The 19,701-nt window shown below is 40.5% G+C and overlaps 1 protein-coding gene across 1 annotated transcript in view; it reads right to left on the reverse strand.

Moving 5' to 3' along the window:
• The window catches only part of magi3b (membrane associated guanylate kinase, WW and PDZ domain containing 3b), a gene marked incomplete at both ends in the record, with an annotated part of 151,408 nt that overhangs the window by 34,498 nt on the left and 97,209 nt on the right, over nucleotides 1-19,701 (reverse strand). Inside the window, one exon of the mRNA XM_083892262.1 lies at nucleotides 12,695-12,811. Coding sequence (XP_083748388.1) covers nucleotides 12,695-12,811 — 117 coding nt within the window. The remainder of the gene's footprint in view (nucleotides 1-12,694; nucleotides 12,812-19,701) is intronic.

The following is a 19,701-nucleotide window of genomic DNA, read 5'->3' on the forward strand; positions in this document are numbered from 1 at the left end:
TTAAAACACCTTAAGGATGAAGCACCACAGCAGTTCAATCACTCTGCCAAAACAGCCCTGTTCAGAACGCTCTGTTTTGAGTGCCTGTCTCTTTAAATGCAAATGAGACACAGGAAACTACGTCAGCGTCACTGAGGCTCCGGCAGCAAACAGCAGTTAGCATTTCGACTCTTGCAGGCACATTGGCGTCATATATAAAATGTATCCACTGGACACGTAAATCCACTGAGGCTGGAAATTTGTGTAGAACTCTGTGCTGCACAAGAATAGAACACTTTGCAGACTTCCGCTCTTCCGGATACTATTGCCGTCGTCTGCTCTCTCGCGGTTTTTAGGGACAAGGCAGAGCTCTGTGAGACAACAATTCCAGGAATGTCTCATTGTGACGAAGCAATGAGTGCGGAAGTCAACGTCGTGTATTTTATCTCCTGTACTTTGAGTGAGTCATCTTTTTTCACACTTTGCCTACTCATAGGGCCTCCAGAGTCCCAAATACAAGTATTAAAATGATTCAAATTTTGCATAATATGTCCCCTTTAACTGTTGGCCAACAGTCGGATTGTTGGCCAATTAAAATATCCTCCTTCACAGGATTCTCACAGTTAAAGGTGACACCAGACTAACCCCACAGCGTGCAGAGGAAGTGGACAATACCAAAGCCTCGTGAATTTGACCTGTTCATGAGGGTTTGGTTTTTGATTCAACCGATGTAGGCTTGTGCACAACTACTGCTGTCATGCTGAGTTCTACCTGGCTGCCAATAGACAAACATTGTTTTGAAGGACCACTGTGCCACTGAAGTGGCTTGAACATGATCAGTGATGCCAGAACAACTGTTACACACCCACATCAAAACAGAGAAAGCGGGCAAGAGTGACAACGGGGCCAAGACAAAGATTGTCAATTAAAAAGTGTGTAATATTCCAGTTTGAAGTGAAGCCCAGGAAGTACGCCAGACGTAGCAGCAGGGGGCAAAAACAACTCGGTTTTGAAGGGAAACGACACAACGTCACACTTGATTTAAAATGTCAATAAACATTCTCATTAGTGGTCTCAATCATGACTGTGACTGACAGCTGGTGTTGTCCAACAGGTGCCTGGTCGCAGGTGACAACTGTCAACTTCAGGTTGGAAAAAAAACTGTCACGGAGTCGGTCAAATTGGCAATCTCAAGGATTCGAAATGAGAGTTATGTCTTGCGACCGGAAGGCTTCATTCCATTTTTGATATACAGCGTGTGGGCAAAGAGTGCCGCACACACAGACCCACACAATACACAAAGTTATATAGGTTATTACGAGTTGTGGCAGTGTGTAAATCCTTATGTATGCTATGTATATGCAACTGTAAGAATGAAAGAATGTACACATATATATATCATTTTGATTAGTGATCCGTTTTAAATAGCGCATTGTATTCCAGTTGGATAAAGAATGAAATGAACCCATTTATGTCCTAGATATGAGACCTAATTGCACAAATGCATGGGTAAAAAAGAGGAGTCGAAACTCTTGCTGTTGGGCTGAGATTAAAACTTAAGAGAAGCTAACACAAGAAAACAGACTAATGATGTTAAATCATTCAAAGCTTCTGGGATTTTTTTCTCAGCTCTGATCTGATTTCATCAAGTGAAATACAAACAGGTTCAAGAGTTTCAGAGCAAAAGCAAAACAGCTCTTTAGTGAACAGTTTCCTTCCGTTTCCCAGCGTATTGAAAATATGAAACAGAGCTTGTAAAAAAGAAAAATCTTCATTCCACTTCCAATCTTTATTTAGACAAATCGATGACAGTCCTTATTTAGGATTCACAAGGTAGAGAAACCACTCTGCAAATAGGATAGTGATCTATCGCCGTGCAAGACCGTATTTAAAGAAGGATGGAGATTACATTTTGGGACAAAAGCCCACAAAAAGACCTGAGTGCCCTGCTGCGAAACATGAATGATACGATGGAGACCTGAGGAGCACGGAGAGTAATTCCTTAAATCCAGATGAGAAAACGCAGCTTCTGCAGTCAAGTAATTGTTTCTAATGAAAGAAACAGACACGGAGCTGAAGAAAATTAGGGACATGAAATATGGTGAAAGCAATTTGTTGTGTAATCTCCTGGTGTGGTTTTAGTCCAGTGGAGTCAATACAAATGACACAAGGTCATTTTGAGTGCAGACATTTTCTCCTGTGGTGAAGCCACAAGTCTATTTCGCTACTGATGAGAGTTTTCTTCCATTCCCCCCTGATGAATATCCACCCGGCACAAATGGACACCATATGATTACATTAGCATAAGGATTATATAAACCATATTCCATGAATAGATAAGAACAACTGTGCCACTACTGCACTCAGGGCTAATTGGGTGGTGCGCCACCAAACTTGTAAACTCCACAAAAATAACTCTAGCTGGACAGGAGGGGAGGACAGGAGTTATTTACTGCATGGGAGACTGAACAAAGCCCCACGGCATGAACCAATCATCTGAGCAACATTCTACAGCAATCTCTGTCACCTAAATTTACTGTCACCCACGGTTATCTGGCAAATAATATTTCTTCATTGGACCTAGTGAATCCCTCTCAGGGTCACGGGGAAGACAGCGACAGGTGCGATCCAAGGCGGATCACTATTCGATCTCAGTGGAGGACGTAAATAGTAATTTCTATTCAGAAAAAAAAACAAAAAAACAGGCAATTTAAAAAAATCTCAGATCAACCCGACGTCCCTGTCAAATGAAATCAGAGCACACCGAGGTGTTCAAGATGCAGATGGAGAGACAAACAAGCCCCACACAGAATTACCAAGCGAGGCTGCAGCAAGGACATGCTGTGAAATAAGACAGAAGCAGAATCAGAATGGGAGTTTAATGAGTGAATATCCTTTCATGTGATTTGGCCCTCTAGTGTAGACGCATACTAAACATGTGCTGCGTGGTGTGTGTGTCTGAAATTGCAGATGTGTGTTGCATTGAAACAACCTTAAAAAAAACCCAATGTTCTGGTGATGGAATCTCAGGAAATAATGTTACTACATCTCCAAAGCAGATTACCTGACACTTGTAGCGTCCACACCAATTAACAGTGAAGCCACTCTGCGGACAGAGATAGCCCAATGGCCTGTTCGGTAACTTTATGTTGCAATTCACTTTTGTTTTCCCCACTATTACATTTCTCCCTAATTGGACTCTGACAGCTTCCCTGCACCCAAGGAAAGGAGTAAATAAAAAAATAAAAAAAAGATCTCCCTCCCAGCGTGTGCCTTGATACTGCAGTTTGTGTTACCAAAAGCAGTTGACAAAAACATTGTGTATGAGAATACCAGCCTTTGCTGCGTCTCATTACCAACTTGTGCTGGCTTTGGTCCATGTAAAAATGTCCCGTGTAGCCCAATTAGCTGAGCCACAGTTGTGTACCTGCCAAGTATCTCCCCGAGCCATCATCCAGGGAATCACACTGATATATACCATGAGCCTCCGATTGTAGATCACTTGTAGACAACATAATGAAGACTCGCTGAGCTTTGAGGGTATGTCTGAGTGAAAAGCGGCAAGTCGGGGACTCCTGTTTCATCTCGGTGTAATTTCCTTTGCAGTGTAGAGAGAAAAAATGGCACTTAAGCGATGCCGTTTAAATAAACAGGAGGAGGCCTTCAGAGAAAACATGTACGCTAAAAAGAGTGCTTTATTCTCCACGTGCAGGTCGCAGGTTGCTGGTGCCAATCCCAGCTCACACGGGGGTGAAAGGCGGTGTTAACCCTGGACAGTTTGCCAGTCCATCACAGGGTCACATAGAGACAAACAACCATTCAATCTCACAGCTACGGTCAACGGGCTAGGGTTAGGGTTAGGCGTCCAATTTAGATAATCCCCATATTTCATGTTTTTGGACTGCGGGAGGAAACCGAAGAACCCGGAGAAAACTCACGCACACACAGGGAGAACCGGGGCTCCAACACAGGTCTCCTTGCTGCAAAGGCAAGAGCGCGAACCACTACACCAACCGTGTGGCCCACCCCAGTGGATATAATGCAGTTAATTAAACCTGACAAGAGACAAGTATGTATGTAGACAGGCTTCATGAAAGAAAACAAAGATTTTCTGTCAGGATCTGAAGTTATGCATTGATTGATACAGCAGAGGAGAGTTTGGGGATTTTTAAGGGAAACAGCAGTGTAGAGTACAAGGTGTATCTGGGGTATAAGGAACAGCTTATATATATATATATTTATACTCCTTTATACTCCTTACTTTGTTCATACTCTGTACGACTTCAATATTTCCCCAGTTACATGGTAAAAGGTAAATGTTCAAAGGTATGTGCTTACAAAGTGCTTTGGTAGAATCCCAAACAGTGTCAAATCAGAGACTCACATCCACATCTATCTGTCTATATGGTGCAATTATTATTTTCATTCCAGATTAATCTGCCGGTTATATTCTTGATTAACACGGTTGTTATTTAATTACAACAGTCTCGGGATAATAGGATAATAGCAGAGAACTTAATCAGAGGACTTACTTGTGGAAAAAAAGCCACTTGGACTGATAGATAGTTGGGTATTAACTTGTTAATGGATTCACAATCAATAAATTGATGATTTTTTTTTTGCAGCAAAAATGGTTAAGATCAGGAAAAACTGTATTGTTGGTAAAATATTGAGCATGAGCATGGCTGATTTATTAGTCTGGGGGTTGATAGAAATTGGCTGATATGAACAAAAATGCCCCATAAAATAAACTTTTACTTTGCAGAATAAACACTTTTTTACTGCAGAAAATTGAGTCATCACATATTTGCTCCTCTAAAATGTTCTATCTGAATCTTATTTTTTTGGAGACATGATCATCTTTTGTGAGAAAGCACCAAAAAAAAAAATTAAAATATGTTCAGGTATTTAATTTCAGGGAAAGTGCACAGGAGGTGGCAGCTTTGCTTCCGTCCGTGTGTGCTGGAATGAAACTAATTTTCACTTTAGTATTTTTAAGGTCTCAGTGCCTGTGCACTGCTGAGACCTATTTTTTGAACCCTCTGAGAGGATGTCACGACGATGGAAACATCGGAGGCAGTCAGTCAGAAATGGCAGACCATAAATTTAACATGGTGATTTTGTGCAAAGTTTTATGCGGGGTGAAAAGACGACGGCTCTCATCTGTCGGAGCGAAGAAGAAACACTTAACAAAAATGACAGTCAAAGACGGTGTCTACCACTGTTAATACATGGTGTAGAGGGGGAGCTTTCTGTACCGATTGTTATTTAACAAGAAATACAAATCTTCTCATTCAAATCCAACTGCTCTTTTATCCTAAACTACAGTCGCAAAAAAAAAAAAGAACGGGAGAGAAGATGGAGCATACATGCATGTGTCCAAGACCAATTCGCCCCTACATGACTCTGTGTGTGTACCTCTGCCAGCAGTGTGTGGTAGAGAGAGATAGACGGTCTGTACGAGATCAAACTCTTTCTGCCCATCTCTGATCTCGGTGGGGAGTCGAGGGACTGCATGTGACCCTGGACTTTCTGTCATCTTAGAGAAATCCTCCTGCTTTTCTCCAGAGCTCCGAGAGCCTCTTCTGGGGTGCGTTTGTATGAATCCAAATGAGACGGAGCTCATGAGGAGGACACAGGGATTTACCACACTTTGACAGCAAAGACCTTGCTCTCTTTGCCTCTCTCCTCCTCCTCCTCACTTTCTTCCCTATTCCTCCATTAGAGACAACTCTCTAACTGCCCGTCGTTCATCTTTTTTTTCTTTTTCTCCCCTTTTCCTTTTAACACGACCCGCCCTGAACTACACCAGCCTGAATGTAGAAAGTAATGCTGTTATTATGGCCCCAAAGTGCTTCGGTTCAGCAGAATTGACTCTGTGCTGTTGGTAGGACACAGAAATAGGACAGCAAAGACCAGTGTGGGAGTAGAGCTGTGTGACTGCCTGGAAGGTAACTGAAGTGGATCAATGGCACAGTGACACAAACCATCTCTGCTCTTGCTCTTATTCTTTGTTTGATTTGCTTATTTATCATTATTTTGTAATGTCTTACCACCTCGGTAAACCTTCTTGTATACCTCTATTTTACCCTTAGTGCACCCATGGTAATTTGCTGTGGGAATAATGCACAACTCCTTATATGGACATCCTGTGTGTGTGTTTATAGGTCACATATTCAGGCTTTAAAAAAATGTGTGTGTGTTTTCATCTTCTTATGTGTTGTTGAGTAATAGTTATTATTCATTTTATATGATATTTTTTAGTAGTGACATAAAGTAGCAATAACTGTGCAGAAGTCACAAAAATAGACTGTTGTTTTTGTTAATAAAAAACGTTCAACTTATTTCCGAATTTTACAAATTCAATCCGATTTTAAACATTTGGAATACTTTTTGCTCAGGTGTGTTGGTGAAAATTATATTTTAAGACATAAGACAAATACTGTATATGTTCTTAGAGTTAATGCATATGAACATCGAATAGACGAGGAGTCGACTTCAGCCTATGTTGCAGGTTTAGAGGGTGCAGAGACGATAAGGCTGAATAACTGCGCTAAGAAAAAGAGGTACAGTGAATTACGCAAGGGGCCCCATTACTCAGCAAGCTCTGTGTCCGGTTGCTGCACTGTTTAATGTCAGCACGGCAATTATACTGGCAAAGTAAATGTCATGCAAAATATATGAACGGTAGCTGTTCGATATTTGTATGTAGTTGATATATTATGTGAGTATCTGCAGTATAAGTTCATTTGACAGGGCTCAATCTGGGATTAACAGCTGCTCTGTGCCAGGGGAATATACACTATATACTCTTAATGTATTTGCTTTACTTTGCGTTTCAATTGTCACTTGTTATATAATAAAACACTTAAAACTCTATTATTATATTACTATTTTTAAATGATTTCATCCCAATAGACATCTATTTATAAAGTTGTCTGAAAAAAAGAAAGAAAATACTGAAATAAAAACAGCCAATGTTTTAATCTTTAATCCTGCCTTAATCTTATTACATACTTATTATAGCGATTAAAGATGAACTACACAACTTTTTGTCTTAAAATTTGATTTGCATTTTAAAAACAGCCCCAATAGTGAAATGATTATTAAATCAACCCTCTATAACTGACATATTGTGCCTGCTGCATCCTTACTGTAAAGGCCTGTTGCCTCTTCAAGTCTATTGCTTTTTCAAATGTTTAATATTCTCTGATTTGAGTATGCAAACATCAAAGAATAAATATGTTGAAACCAGCAAAAGGAAAGGAAAACCGAGTAAACCATGTTAAAAAAAAAAGGGGGGGGGGGCAGGAAGAAGTAATAGAAACCGAGCAAGCGTGAACGAGAGAGGAAGAAGGATGAGAGACTGACAGCGAGCGAGTGAATGATGGAGGTGTCGTGGCTGTGCGAGTCCTGGTCTCCTGCTCATTAAGGCAGTAATTCAAGCAGGGGATTAGAGAACCAGAGTCATGCAGTGAGTCCAATGGCTGCCGATGATAGATGGCGGTTGCATGCCATAAAACCTCGAAGACTCGCCACTATTGTAATATGAAAAAAAGTAGAAAGCCATGTTCACTGTGGTTCTATATGCTGTGGCTTGTGTGTGAGTGAAAGCAGCGCAGGGCGACATGGTCTGTATGTGTCCGCAAAAGGGCGGAGAATGACAGACGGCGGCGGCATTCTTGGAGGGAAAATGACAGAAAATGTGTGTAATCATCTTTGTTCCTTCCAATAAACTGACCTGAGACGCTTCGAAGCGCTGAAATCCAACAATTCACAGGTGAACTCAACAGTCGGGTTATTGGAAGAAAAGTGAGAGGAGATGGCAGTGACAAAGAAACAGAAGAAAAAGGAAAATATGTGTTATTACTAAAGTTGGGGGAAAAAAAATGAAAAACATATGAATGGTAAGCAGCTCATTTCCTGAGAGATTTCACACTTGAGCCACCAAGTTGCCTCTAAGAATGACAGAGAAACATCCAGCCTGTGGAGGTTAGAGAGCAGAGAGGCAGCTTGTTTGTGACAGTGCTGTGTTCCTAGGAGTCTGTCATTGCCGCAGGAGCAGTCCATCTACTTATGACTAAAAACCTTGACTGCACTCAATTATGGCGCTCCTCTGAGCGGAGAGTCAGGCTTCAGCGGGATGTGGTTAAGATTAAGGCAGGTATTTATCTGTTTGAATATCACACTTTCAGAGTCTCCCGTTATGATAATTTCACGTCTTCCACCTGTCACATGGAAACTAAAAGTGCCTCAAATTCAGCTCCACGCAACAAAGGACACAGAAATTACCTTATACCTTTTAAGAAAATCACCTGTGTGTGTATAGTGGAAAGGAAAATCACATTGTATGAATTTTATAGACTATTTCTACTATTTTTTATCTTATGTGAGCAATATATTGATATTGCAGAATTGATGTCAGTTAAACATGGCATTCCCATCTCTGATTTTATAACATGTGTTTATACAGGACCGAGTAACCTTGTCTTATTGTATGGATAAGAAGGAAACAATAACAAGTGTAATTTTGAAAAAAAAAAAAGAAAAGGAAAAAAAGGAAAATCACAACAGAGAGTCATTTTTCAAGAAAATGTATTAAAGGTGAAGTAAGTAGTTTATAGTGCCATCTAGAGGAGAGGCTGAAATTTACAACAAAGAACTGCTCCTCTGCTCACCCCCTCCCTTCCCTGAGCGCTACGGTATCCTCAGCTGGTCAAATGTCGCCCTCGTCGTCTTTCTCCGTGTCAGCAGATGAGGTTCGTGAGGCGAGGGAGAGGGCGAGCTACCGTGGCCGTAGCAGACGAAGCGGCGAGAGAGGAGGCGGGACTTCCGCTACAAGTAAAGAGACGCTTGATTTGTTCTCTCGCGTTTGTCCTTACAGGCTCCGGTAGAAACATGGCGTCGTGGCAATGCAGTAGTGGCCCGCGACCATGTTATTTTACATGACTTTATGTAACACTACGAAAATGAAACAAAGAATATTATACAGCGACTAGACAATGCAGGAGCACATAATATGTATAAAAAAGTGGATTTTGGGTTATATAAACCCATAAATACTACACAGTGTCCCTTTAAATAAAGCTGTTATTTTCCAACTAATTTAATATTTATATTAAACCCCAGTGAGAAATAATCAGCATTTCTCCTACCTATGCAATTACCAAATGTTTTTGTGCTTTTATTGTACAAGCAGCCTCGTTGCACTAATTATGGTAATTTGCATTCATTTATTAGATTTTTTTTTTTTAATATTAACATAAGCTAAAAGCTACACAGTAAGCTCAAATGTACTCTTGACGCCACAAATATTTCCACATTTTCCACTTACTTGTATGTTGCCACTACATGTAAAAATGTCCCGATAAAATCCTCTTCATTAAAAACACTGCTTGTTGCAACATGAAAACACACCTGACTGCAAGAGGACGGAGGTTTTATTTTTTTTTGCGAGCATCAGTGAACGTGTCCTCACCAGTCTCGTAACCAGACCTACGCCCCTTGCCTGAATGTCCTCATAACGCTGCAACAATCCACGTCAAATATTCCATCCACGGTGTTGAACTTGGTCTTGAACCTCACCGTGCACCGACCTCCTCCACAGTCGGAGACTCAACTTTTGACTCCGAGACAAAATAATACTGTGCAAAAGTCTGAGGCCGCCATTAGATGTGTTGTTTTAGCAGTGCTGTGATGACCATACAGAATCATTATTTCTCATATATTCACTTCTCATTCACACATCTATAGCAAATACAGGAAACGCGTATGCAGGTTTAAAATTACAACGTTTTCAGAAAAAAAGCTTCTAAGACTTCAGGTGTCAAACTTTCGGCCCCGCAAGATAATATGTTCCTGCTTTATTTTCTCCACTGACTCACTGGTTAGTACCACATTTATCAAGTTATCTCGCCAGTCTAATAAATAAACAAATTAAATGTAGACTTTGAAAACACACACTAGAAATTGGTTATAATTGGACTCAGCTCCTTCATTTGTATTTGTCTCCCTCTCTTTGAGCTTTATGCATCTAGTAAAAGAGAGAGTGCAGCCAATTATTAAGAAGCGAAGATACATGTGACCACAGGACTGTAAGTGCTGTTCTACTGAAATACAGCAGAGGAAATTTCGGGCAAGACCGATGGAAATGGACAATGGAAAACCATGAGTGCCAAGGTAGATCCAAGTGCAGTAGGAGAGGACAGAAGAAGATGCCCAGCTCTTCCAAGAGCATCTTCTATTCTAGCACTTACCTTTACCCCCCTCCCTTGCACATCTCCTTCTGCACTTGGATCTACCTCGGCACCCTCACCCTCTATCAGTCCACTGTCTAGTGGAGTTCTTTCCAAGACTATGGGTGATCGTTTGCTATCGTTTACTTCTCAATAAGCCGTGGTGTGCGGTAACTGTCAGCTGAATATGTCCGCGGTCGTGGTATTTGTATGAGTATCATCTTATAACTAACTGACAAGCAAATAACTTGACTGACAAACGGGTCGTAATAACTAATCGCGACGCAAATGTGTTCTTCTTCTTCCTCTTTTTTGGAGTTGGAGGGTTAAGATTGAGGGTTAAGATAGGAATTGGAATTGGCCCTTAATCTATGTAGCATATTCCTCTTTCCTAAGTTGCTTTGGATAAAAGCCTCTGCTAAATGCTTCAGTGTAAATGTAAAGTATTCAGTTTGACCTACGCTTACACTTGAACAATAGGTGAAAACTTCACGTTGAAAAATGTCTGCTTTGAAAAAAAGTCTATTACGCCAGGTTTATTCAAGATAAGCATGAGCATTTACTCACACGTTGAATGAGTTCATGTCATTGACGGTTTCCTAATATATATATATATATTTTTGGTGATAGTGCCCAGCACTATTTTCCTCTAAATGGAACACTCTTGACAAATTGACATTCCACTGAAGAAGACATGAATCAGTGATTGAGACCATTATCTCCTTATAAAAATGTTTACTGATGCTATAAATCAAGGGAGGCTCATTTTCCTATTGAACCCCAATCAAATGTTATTTTTGTAACTGGTGGAGTGGCTTTTCATTACAGTCTTACACCCTAATTAGTTTCACTGGCAAACCAGAAGGCTATACCCCCATTTAAAAAAAAAAAATATATATATATAAGGTCGTGTGGTAATGTAATGTCTTCGCATAAGAGGTTCTCTGCAGTCCACAGCACCGACCGATTCATCGAGCACTCCAATACTGATTACAGCTAAGACAATGGTGATGTGTGAGCGAGGGACAGCACAGTGCTGGAGAGGAAACAAAGGTTATTTGAGGAAAGAATATGACTTTGATCGCCGTGCTGATATGGCACAGACGTAAATAAGATACATAGAGGTTAGAAAGATGTCCTTGGGTGGATTGCTATGTTCGTGCGGTGTGCATATAGAGACTACTTTAGCTCTACCTAAGCTACAGCGTTACTGTGGGATGTGGATCAGATACTGTATAATTAGTTGCACTGTATGTCATGTTTATCTGTGAAGGTTCTGTGAAGTCATTCAGGTAATAGTCGTCTTCAGAAGTTCTTCAGACAGCTAACTTTTGAAGTTCTATGTCATCACATTGGTGATTTTCAGGGTTTTTAGTAGTCCAGTGTCACTTGGCCACTCCCATTGACTACAATCTCAGATTGAGTATTTAAACTCACGAGAGTCATGAGAGGAGCATGGCAGAGTGGTGGTCAATATGCGTGACCAGTACACAGACACTCCTTATGGTCTGGTCAATAAAAGGGCACACCAAAATGTGGACTTTTGTCACTTGTCAATATGCCACAGATGTCACAAATCATGAGGGAGCGTGCCATTGGCATGCTGAGTGCTGGGCTGAGCGTTTACAGCTGTGGCAACACAACAGAATGAGCATCATTCCACGATCATTCCAAGCCACGATCGACAACCTGGTGATGTCCATGCGTCGCCGGTGTACCGCTCTGCGTGAGGCTAATGGTGGACACACACGTTATTGAAGTTTGTGAACTTGGATCATCGACCCCCAGTGTGTTCTTCCTGCCATTGCTCCAAGACTTTTGTTTTGAAATCGATCCTAATGCTCGCAAATTAAAGCCACTTTAGTAGTTTTTCTTCGTGCCTTTATATTTTTGTTTGAGTGTATATAAGTAGCATACTAGCTCTTTATTAGTTATCATTAAGCACATATTAACACCTGATTCTACCTCTATTATGACATGAATTAAGATTTCTCCTACATAAGGTGTTAATACGTGCTTAATATTTATTAATAAAGGGCTAGCATGCTACTTATATGCATGTTAGTAAGCACCTACCTAATGGTGAATATGTGTTCCTTAATATAAAGTGTTACCAAAGTAAAAAAGCCAACAGATTGATTCTAGGTGTTATTAATATTTGGTGACCATCATGAAGCAGCAGACACCGGCAGGTAATTGTCCTCAGAGCATGTGTTGTGCCATAATGAGCCTCCTTGCTTAAAGATATATGTAAATGTCCCAATTTCACACCAAAAATGGAAATGCTTCTTCACCTATTGTGGTGTTTTTAAAGCAGAGGGTGCTCATTATGGCATAATATACTCATAATAATAATAATAATAATAATAATAATATGGATGGTGTGGTTTTTCTACCATTACACTGTGTAATTAGTTTAACACCATGATGACATGGTCGGAGTGAGGTTAAAGGTTGCTGTAAGAGTATGATTGACTTACAGGGGATGGTGCGTAGGTAGAGATTGTCCCGTATGACCTGTTGGAGCTTGTGGTCCAGCGAGCCCTTCTGGAACTGCAGACTGAGGTAGTGGCGCAGGTCCGTGTTCAACACTTTGCCTGCAACAACAGACACAGACGCAGGGGTCAATACAAAAGACTCGGTGGTGCTCTCCCTGAAGGGCTTATGTCTAAGAGGAAATCTATCCAATTGACATAAGGAGATCAATGGCAGAACACTAAGTCACTGTTTTTCTACTTCTCCAAACATGCACCTTGTTGTCGCATAGATTCACCAACACTATTGCTATTATAAAATAGACGGGGGAAAGTTCCTGAGAATAAATATAGTACAGCTGAACAAAGAAATACAGGAGAATTAGACGTCACATTAAAACACAATCTGAAGTTGTTTCGATGAACTTCTGAGGTTTAAAATAAAACCAACACAGCTTTTGTGAACCTGAACAAATATAACCTGCAGTGTTTTAGGGTACAGAAGGTTCTGAAACACATAATGGTATAAGCCTGGATGTACAGCACATATCAGCACCTGTTCTTTCCACCTGAGAGCTTAAACCCTTTTTGATTCCTATTTGATCACTGAGGGGATTGAAGGCCCAGATGGAGGTTAAACAGATTTTTAAACCGTGATCTTTTCTTTCAAATCCACTTCAACCATAAGTAGTAAATGGAGTTTGGTGACCAAGGGACATTTGGCCTGAAACTCTGACAAAGGAGAGAACAGTGCTGTACTCAAAGAAGTCATCAAACCCATCATACATTTATTGTATTTATAACGTAAAACGGCCTTTATCGTGTCACACTCGTACTCGTCTGTCTCAACCATCTCACACGAGCCTCACGAAGGTTTGCAGCAAAGATGGCCGTGCGGTGCTACAACCTGAAAACGAAGGAGCCAGAGATTTGGAGACTTCAATCTCGGAGCTCGACTCCCACAAGCCTTTGTGAAAACAAAGGAAGTTCATGCAAAGTTTGTGGCGGAGGAAGACTTTATAAGAATGATCACACATGAAGAAGAAGGGGGGAAAAAGTTTCTCCTCACGATGAACATGACGAGAGAGTTTGGGAAAACATGATGAGATCTTCGGCGTGCGTCTGCCCTCAGCTTCAGCGTGAGCTTCACAGTCGGCTTTGACTGCAGTGAAGTAATCACTTCTTCGTCTTTTCTTTCCCATATTGTCTCACAGTCTCTTTTCCCCTCTCTGTTGCACACACACCAAACTCTGCTCACCGCAACCCCTCCCTGCATCACGCATCGCTGTGAATACCAATAGATTCACTGTGTGAGGGAATAGCGAGGGGAGATGCACTTGATTATGAAGCTGTCAAAAGAAAGATTACACACGCTGTTAATATTTCAAATGTCTCGATCCGTCAAATCGTCTCACTCCTAATATTGTGACAGAAACAGACGCGTTGATCCAATTAATGTGTTCTGTTAACAGTCGCCGACTCGCATCAAAATGTCAATTCATTTCCACGGGCCTCGCTGTCATCTGATGGTGTTTTAGGAACTGCCCTGGCCTTTCAGAATAAAAGTAGCACATCCTCCGTCTGCCTCCCCAAAAAATGAAAAATTACGGCCGGTGTAGCCAAGACGAGGGAACCAAAGTCCACTCTGGCAACTTCATCACAAACTGCCCCAAACGTGCCACTTTTGTTCAAATTCTGCTTCCAATTTACAGGGACAGGAGTATGGGGGTCATTTCCTATCTTAATTCAAGAGCATGTTATATTGATTTGAGAGCATTATTTATTGATTCAGATTTTGCGATATTGTCTCTCTAATCTCTGCTCTCGCACTCATATTTGCTCTGCTCAAACTGTGTGCTCGCACTCAGAAATATTGAACAAAATTGAATTAAGAATGGAAATAACCCTGATACAGGACTTCATCTCAGTACTTCCGTACGTCTCTGAGGGATAGTGACAAACGGTAACATCTAAAACGAGATTGATTTGTTGCCATCTTTAAACATATACCACAATTTACTCTTTTAAACGTACCCCAGAGGGATGTCATGGCTTTTGGTGATGTGCAAAAAATGTTCAAGTAAACAAGTTGGCGAGTTCGTGATGCTTTCAGTATCTCAAAATCTTACAGAGCAGATGTTGCCCAACACTTCAAACCCATTTGTGGGGTTGAAACTTGTTTGGATGAATAAAAGACTATCTCTACAGCTCTGTGTAACTTTGTAATTCATACACATGCCTTGGCAACAATCTACAACAATGTGTGACTGTATTAGACCACAAAGCACAATCATTCCCTCACTCTGGGTAAATAGAAGAGAAGACAAATCATCACACTGCAGCTCACCTCTGATCTTGTTCAGTGTGGAACGAGTAGAGTGCTACAGTGCGGCCTTTGTGGTGTCCTGGGTCCTGTCAGAGACTGTTAGTCACTCATTTCTTCCTCCCCACAGATAACACTGCTATTGTAGCAGGCCTCATTTTTCTGTAGCAGGGCTCAATGGACTCTATTGTGCCCCATCAGCCATCCACTCACATAAAGGTTATTTCATCCAGCCAGGAATATCAACCTATGGTACAGTGACCGTTTTCTAAAAAAAAAAAAAAGGACACTCCTTTGTCACATTTGAATATCTATTTTTCACAATTAAAACAATTGGAAGAATTTATCAATTGTTAACTAACTGCTATTTCATTGCCAAAGACATTTCAGCTTCTCAGAAGTGACTTTTATGGTTTTGAATATCTTTATTTAGAGGGCAAAACATTTTAGAAAGTTTGACACTTTATGGATAAGACATAACTAACCGATTAAGCCAACTGTCAGCAGCATAATCATTAATGAAAACAATTAGTTACAGCCCAGGAGTCTTTTTATTTACTCATACAATCACTTAATCTGAGAATTATCTGCTCTCTCCTGTGCTCTCTTTCATCTCTGTCCTTTTGCAGGAAGCGATGTGTCAGAAAGCACCAAGGCCACCCATGGGAAGTCTCTTAGCACCATGATGCCATTCCACCTTGCATCATCAGCAGCAGCCTTACTACATTTAAACACTGGAGGCTCTGTAGTGTCTGCAGTGAGGGATGCAGAGCCTGGCACCCCCGGGTGAAGCAGCAGACTGTTAGCATCCTCACTTCGACCCAAACACCACACTCACAGAAGACACCAAATTAGATTAACACTCCGAGCTCAAGACATACTGCGGCTCTCACCCTCTGTTTCACATGCACACACGAGCTTGTGTCAGAAATCTGTTTGTAGAGAGATTTGTGCTGTGAAATGCAGAAAGCTCACGTGTTATTATGGGAAAATGCAGACTCACTCGGGGAAACGATTATGTAAGGCTGGAGCACATCGAGGCAATTTCCACCTGGTACTGATATCAGCAGAACCAATCAAAAAAACAGAAATTGATCTATCATCGGTTACTATGTATGATTATGTTTAGTTGACAATGACCATGTACAGAAACAGGTCTATACCAGAGTTAGCTAACACATTTGCATCTGTGGTCCCTGGGCAGGGAGTTAAAAGACACAGAAAACATCATACAAAACACATAATAAATTTGGTTCATTTCATTTCATTACAGAAAGAAAATTTGGTGAACAGGTGAACAGATATTTTAATTTTTTGATGACAAAATTCATGGAAACGTTAACATTGTTGCTATGGATACTGTAATTAATTAGAAGTGTAACTAAGTATGAAATACTGACACATTGTCAGCGCTGAATGATCACATGCATTGTCTGAGAGACCATGTGAATTAAAATCTTCCAAGATACTTTTTTTTAAGAAAGTCGGCTCACCTGATGTCAAAGTGCATCAGGGCAAATGGATCACTTCCTGAATTTAGAAAATTCATTAAAATTATTCCTTAAGAGGTTTGCAAATATTTTCAATGGATCCTTGTTCAGGGTGATGCTGACTATTACTATGGAAAATTTCAAGTCATTCCGAGATACTTTTTGTTGTTGAGACTAAAGTCAGCTCACTGTCAAAGTGCGTCAGGGCAAATGGATCATTTCCTGAATTTAGAAAATTCATTAAAATTGTTCCATAAGAGGTTTACAAATATCTTCAACAGATCCTTGTTCAGGTAGATGCTGACTATTATGACGGTAAATTTCAAGTATTCCGAGATACTTTTTGTTTTTTTGAAGAAAGTCTGCTCATTGTCAAAGTGCATCAGGGCAAATGGATCATTTCCTGAATTTCAAAAATGTATTAAAATGATTCCTTAAGAGGTTTGCAAATATTTTCAACGGATCCTTGTTAATTTTTTTATCCATGCATTCATTTATTTTTTTCGACAAACATGATGAAATGCTAAAAATGCCTGGTTTCCACTGAAAGCATTTTGTTTTCCCAGAGGCACGTGTCAGACGTCCATAGGGAGGTCATTATCTCTGTTGTCCAACTGTCACTTAATCAACAGTTTTGTGAACAACCAATCTGTCGACAGATGAAAAGCTGTTCCACGATACTTTTCTCAGTGCACTGGCTCATCTCACAGAGACACACCGAAGCCAGTAAATCTACACATTTGCCCAAAGGCGTTCAGAAAGACACAGCATGCACATATATGCCAGGAATGTGACCAGAAAGACTGAAACCTCTATTCCTCAGTTGTAACACAATTACACTCAACACCCTGCTGCATTTTTCTCTCTCTAATATATACACATGGGACTTCCACAGATTTGCTGTACAGTGTACCAGAAAAAAACATATCAGCCCATGGCCAAGAGGAAAGGAATTGGCTTGTAACCGGAATGTCGTCGGTTAAAACCCGGTGTAACAGACCAAATTAACCCCTGCCTGGGGAATAAACTGTCCTAGGCCAAAGTATAACCCTCTTGTGTCAAGAGATTCTGATTGTATTTACATAGTATATTCACTCACTAATGTTTATAAACAGGATCAATATTTTAGCCGAAAGTAATGTTCTCAAAATTAGCTTTTTTCATCAGCAACCTTTTTAAAAAAAATTTTTTTTTTATTTATCCAGGTGAGTCTCATTGAGATTAAAATCTCTTTTACAAGAGAAACCTGGCCAGGATGGGCAGCAGAACACAGTTACACATAAAACACAATACAACATACAAGTTCAGTATTAAGTGCAGTAGTAAAACATAAAAATAAAAAATAAGTTTATTGACTAAAAACATTCACAATTTCCGATGGAGTCCGGCTTCAAACGCATGACAACAGCCTTACATTTGTTAAGAGTTATTAGATGCTGAAGCTTGAGCTGCTTCTGCAGCTTATTCCATGAAAACGGCGCAAAAAACTTAAAAGCAGCTGTTTTCCCCATCTCTGTACGAGCTTGAGGAACAGTCATAAGCACCATATCCCGAGACCTTAACGCATGGGGGACGCGTTCTCGGGACGTCTACAATGACAAATAACAAGCGAGTTTACCTAAAATAGCCTTGTAGATAAAAACATTCCAATGACTAAGTCGTCGTATAAAAAGAGAAGGCCAGTACAGCGTACAGTGATGAGTTAAGGCTCTGCTGTTTATAATGAACCTCAAAGCTCCATGATATACAATGGAGAAGTCTTTAACTACTTTCATACATTTATCCAAAACACAGATTGTGGCCTTCATGGTTGAAGTAATAAATAATGTGTGTTCAGGGTTGTGGTCTTATTTCAAGATTTAAGTCAGTTAGCTTTCTCACTTAACTTAACATGACACAGCTGAAACCCCAATAAAATATTGACAAGTAACAATTAACAATGAAGTAATTCTTGTGTAAATACAATCGAAACCTCTTTATACAAGAGGGGTATGTTCTAGCCTAGAGGGATATAGTCTGGCCTTGGCTAATTTATACTCCAGAGTTAAAGCGACCTCGGCCATAATACAGCCGGGGTATAATCTAGCATAGGCTGCTTTAACCCTGGGTTTATTCTGGACTGGGGGTATAATATGGCCTGTTACACTTCTCACACCACTTACACTTCTCCAATAATGTGTAATTATAATTAAATTCCATCAATCAATGCATTTCCTACCCCTTTATACTCCAAAAGGGTCACCCATAATTCCCATATGTTTTTGGACCGTGCAGAAAGCGACTCGGTCGCAAAAACCCGCTTACGGTAAAGGCAAGAGTGCCAACCACTAAATCAACATGTGGCCTAATTAAATGACATTTGAATTCAATTTAATTCAATTGCACTTGTGAAATATGTATGTTTATATCAAAGTTACATATAACCTACATTTGGAAAAAGCTGTTATATTATATGACAGGAGAAAATGGTTGTAAATACAGTATCTCATGTCAGTTCCACATCTTTGCTTAAGCAGCTGTAACAATCCAGCGTGCCACAGAACGTGTGCTTTTATACGTCGTTTCTGTTGGTCTTGTTATATTGCTTTTTTATTTCCTTCTCAAAACAAATAGGCTGATGCAAGCATGTAACAACATTACACGCCTGCTGATGGGGGTCACTGATAAGTGAACACAGATAAGGAGCAAAGTAATTACACAAATTTGAGATTGCAACAGGACAACTACACTTCATGATTTTTTTTCTTCCAGCTTCCGTTTTTTCTACATTCTGACATTTTCCTTCCTCACCTCCCTCCTCTGTTCTGCCTCAGACACTCCTGTCGCCCCACCCCTCACCAGTCCATCGTGTTATATTTGATAGGTGACAACATCCTCTTCGTCAGAACTCTCATCTTCCCGCTGAAGCTTTCAGTCAAACACTGGGCCTGCTCAAGCAGTGAAACTTGTAAGACCTCTGCTTTGTCTCCCCGCATCACTCTCACGGCGACTCCCCTCCCAACCTCCAACCACCACATTCACACCTCAGCCGCACAGTGTACTGGGGTCATTTTTGGGGGGACAGAATTCCCACTGAAGGAAGCAGAGAAACCATTATTTATAATCTCACACCTCACCCAATACTGTCTGATGAATTCTCTTCACGGATATAGTATGACAAGTATGTGGAGTGTTACTACAGCATGGAGTGGCAAACCTGA

The sequence above is a fragment of the Microchirus variegatus genome (genome assembly GCF_963457635.1).
Source record: "Microchirus variegatus genome assembly, chromosome: 7".
Taxonomy (NCBI): Eukaryota; Metazoa; Chordata; class Actinopteri; order Pleuronectiformes; family Soleidae; genus Microchirus; species Microchirus variegatus.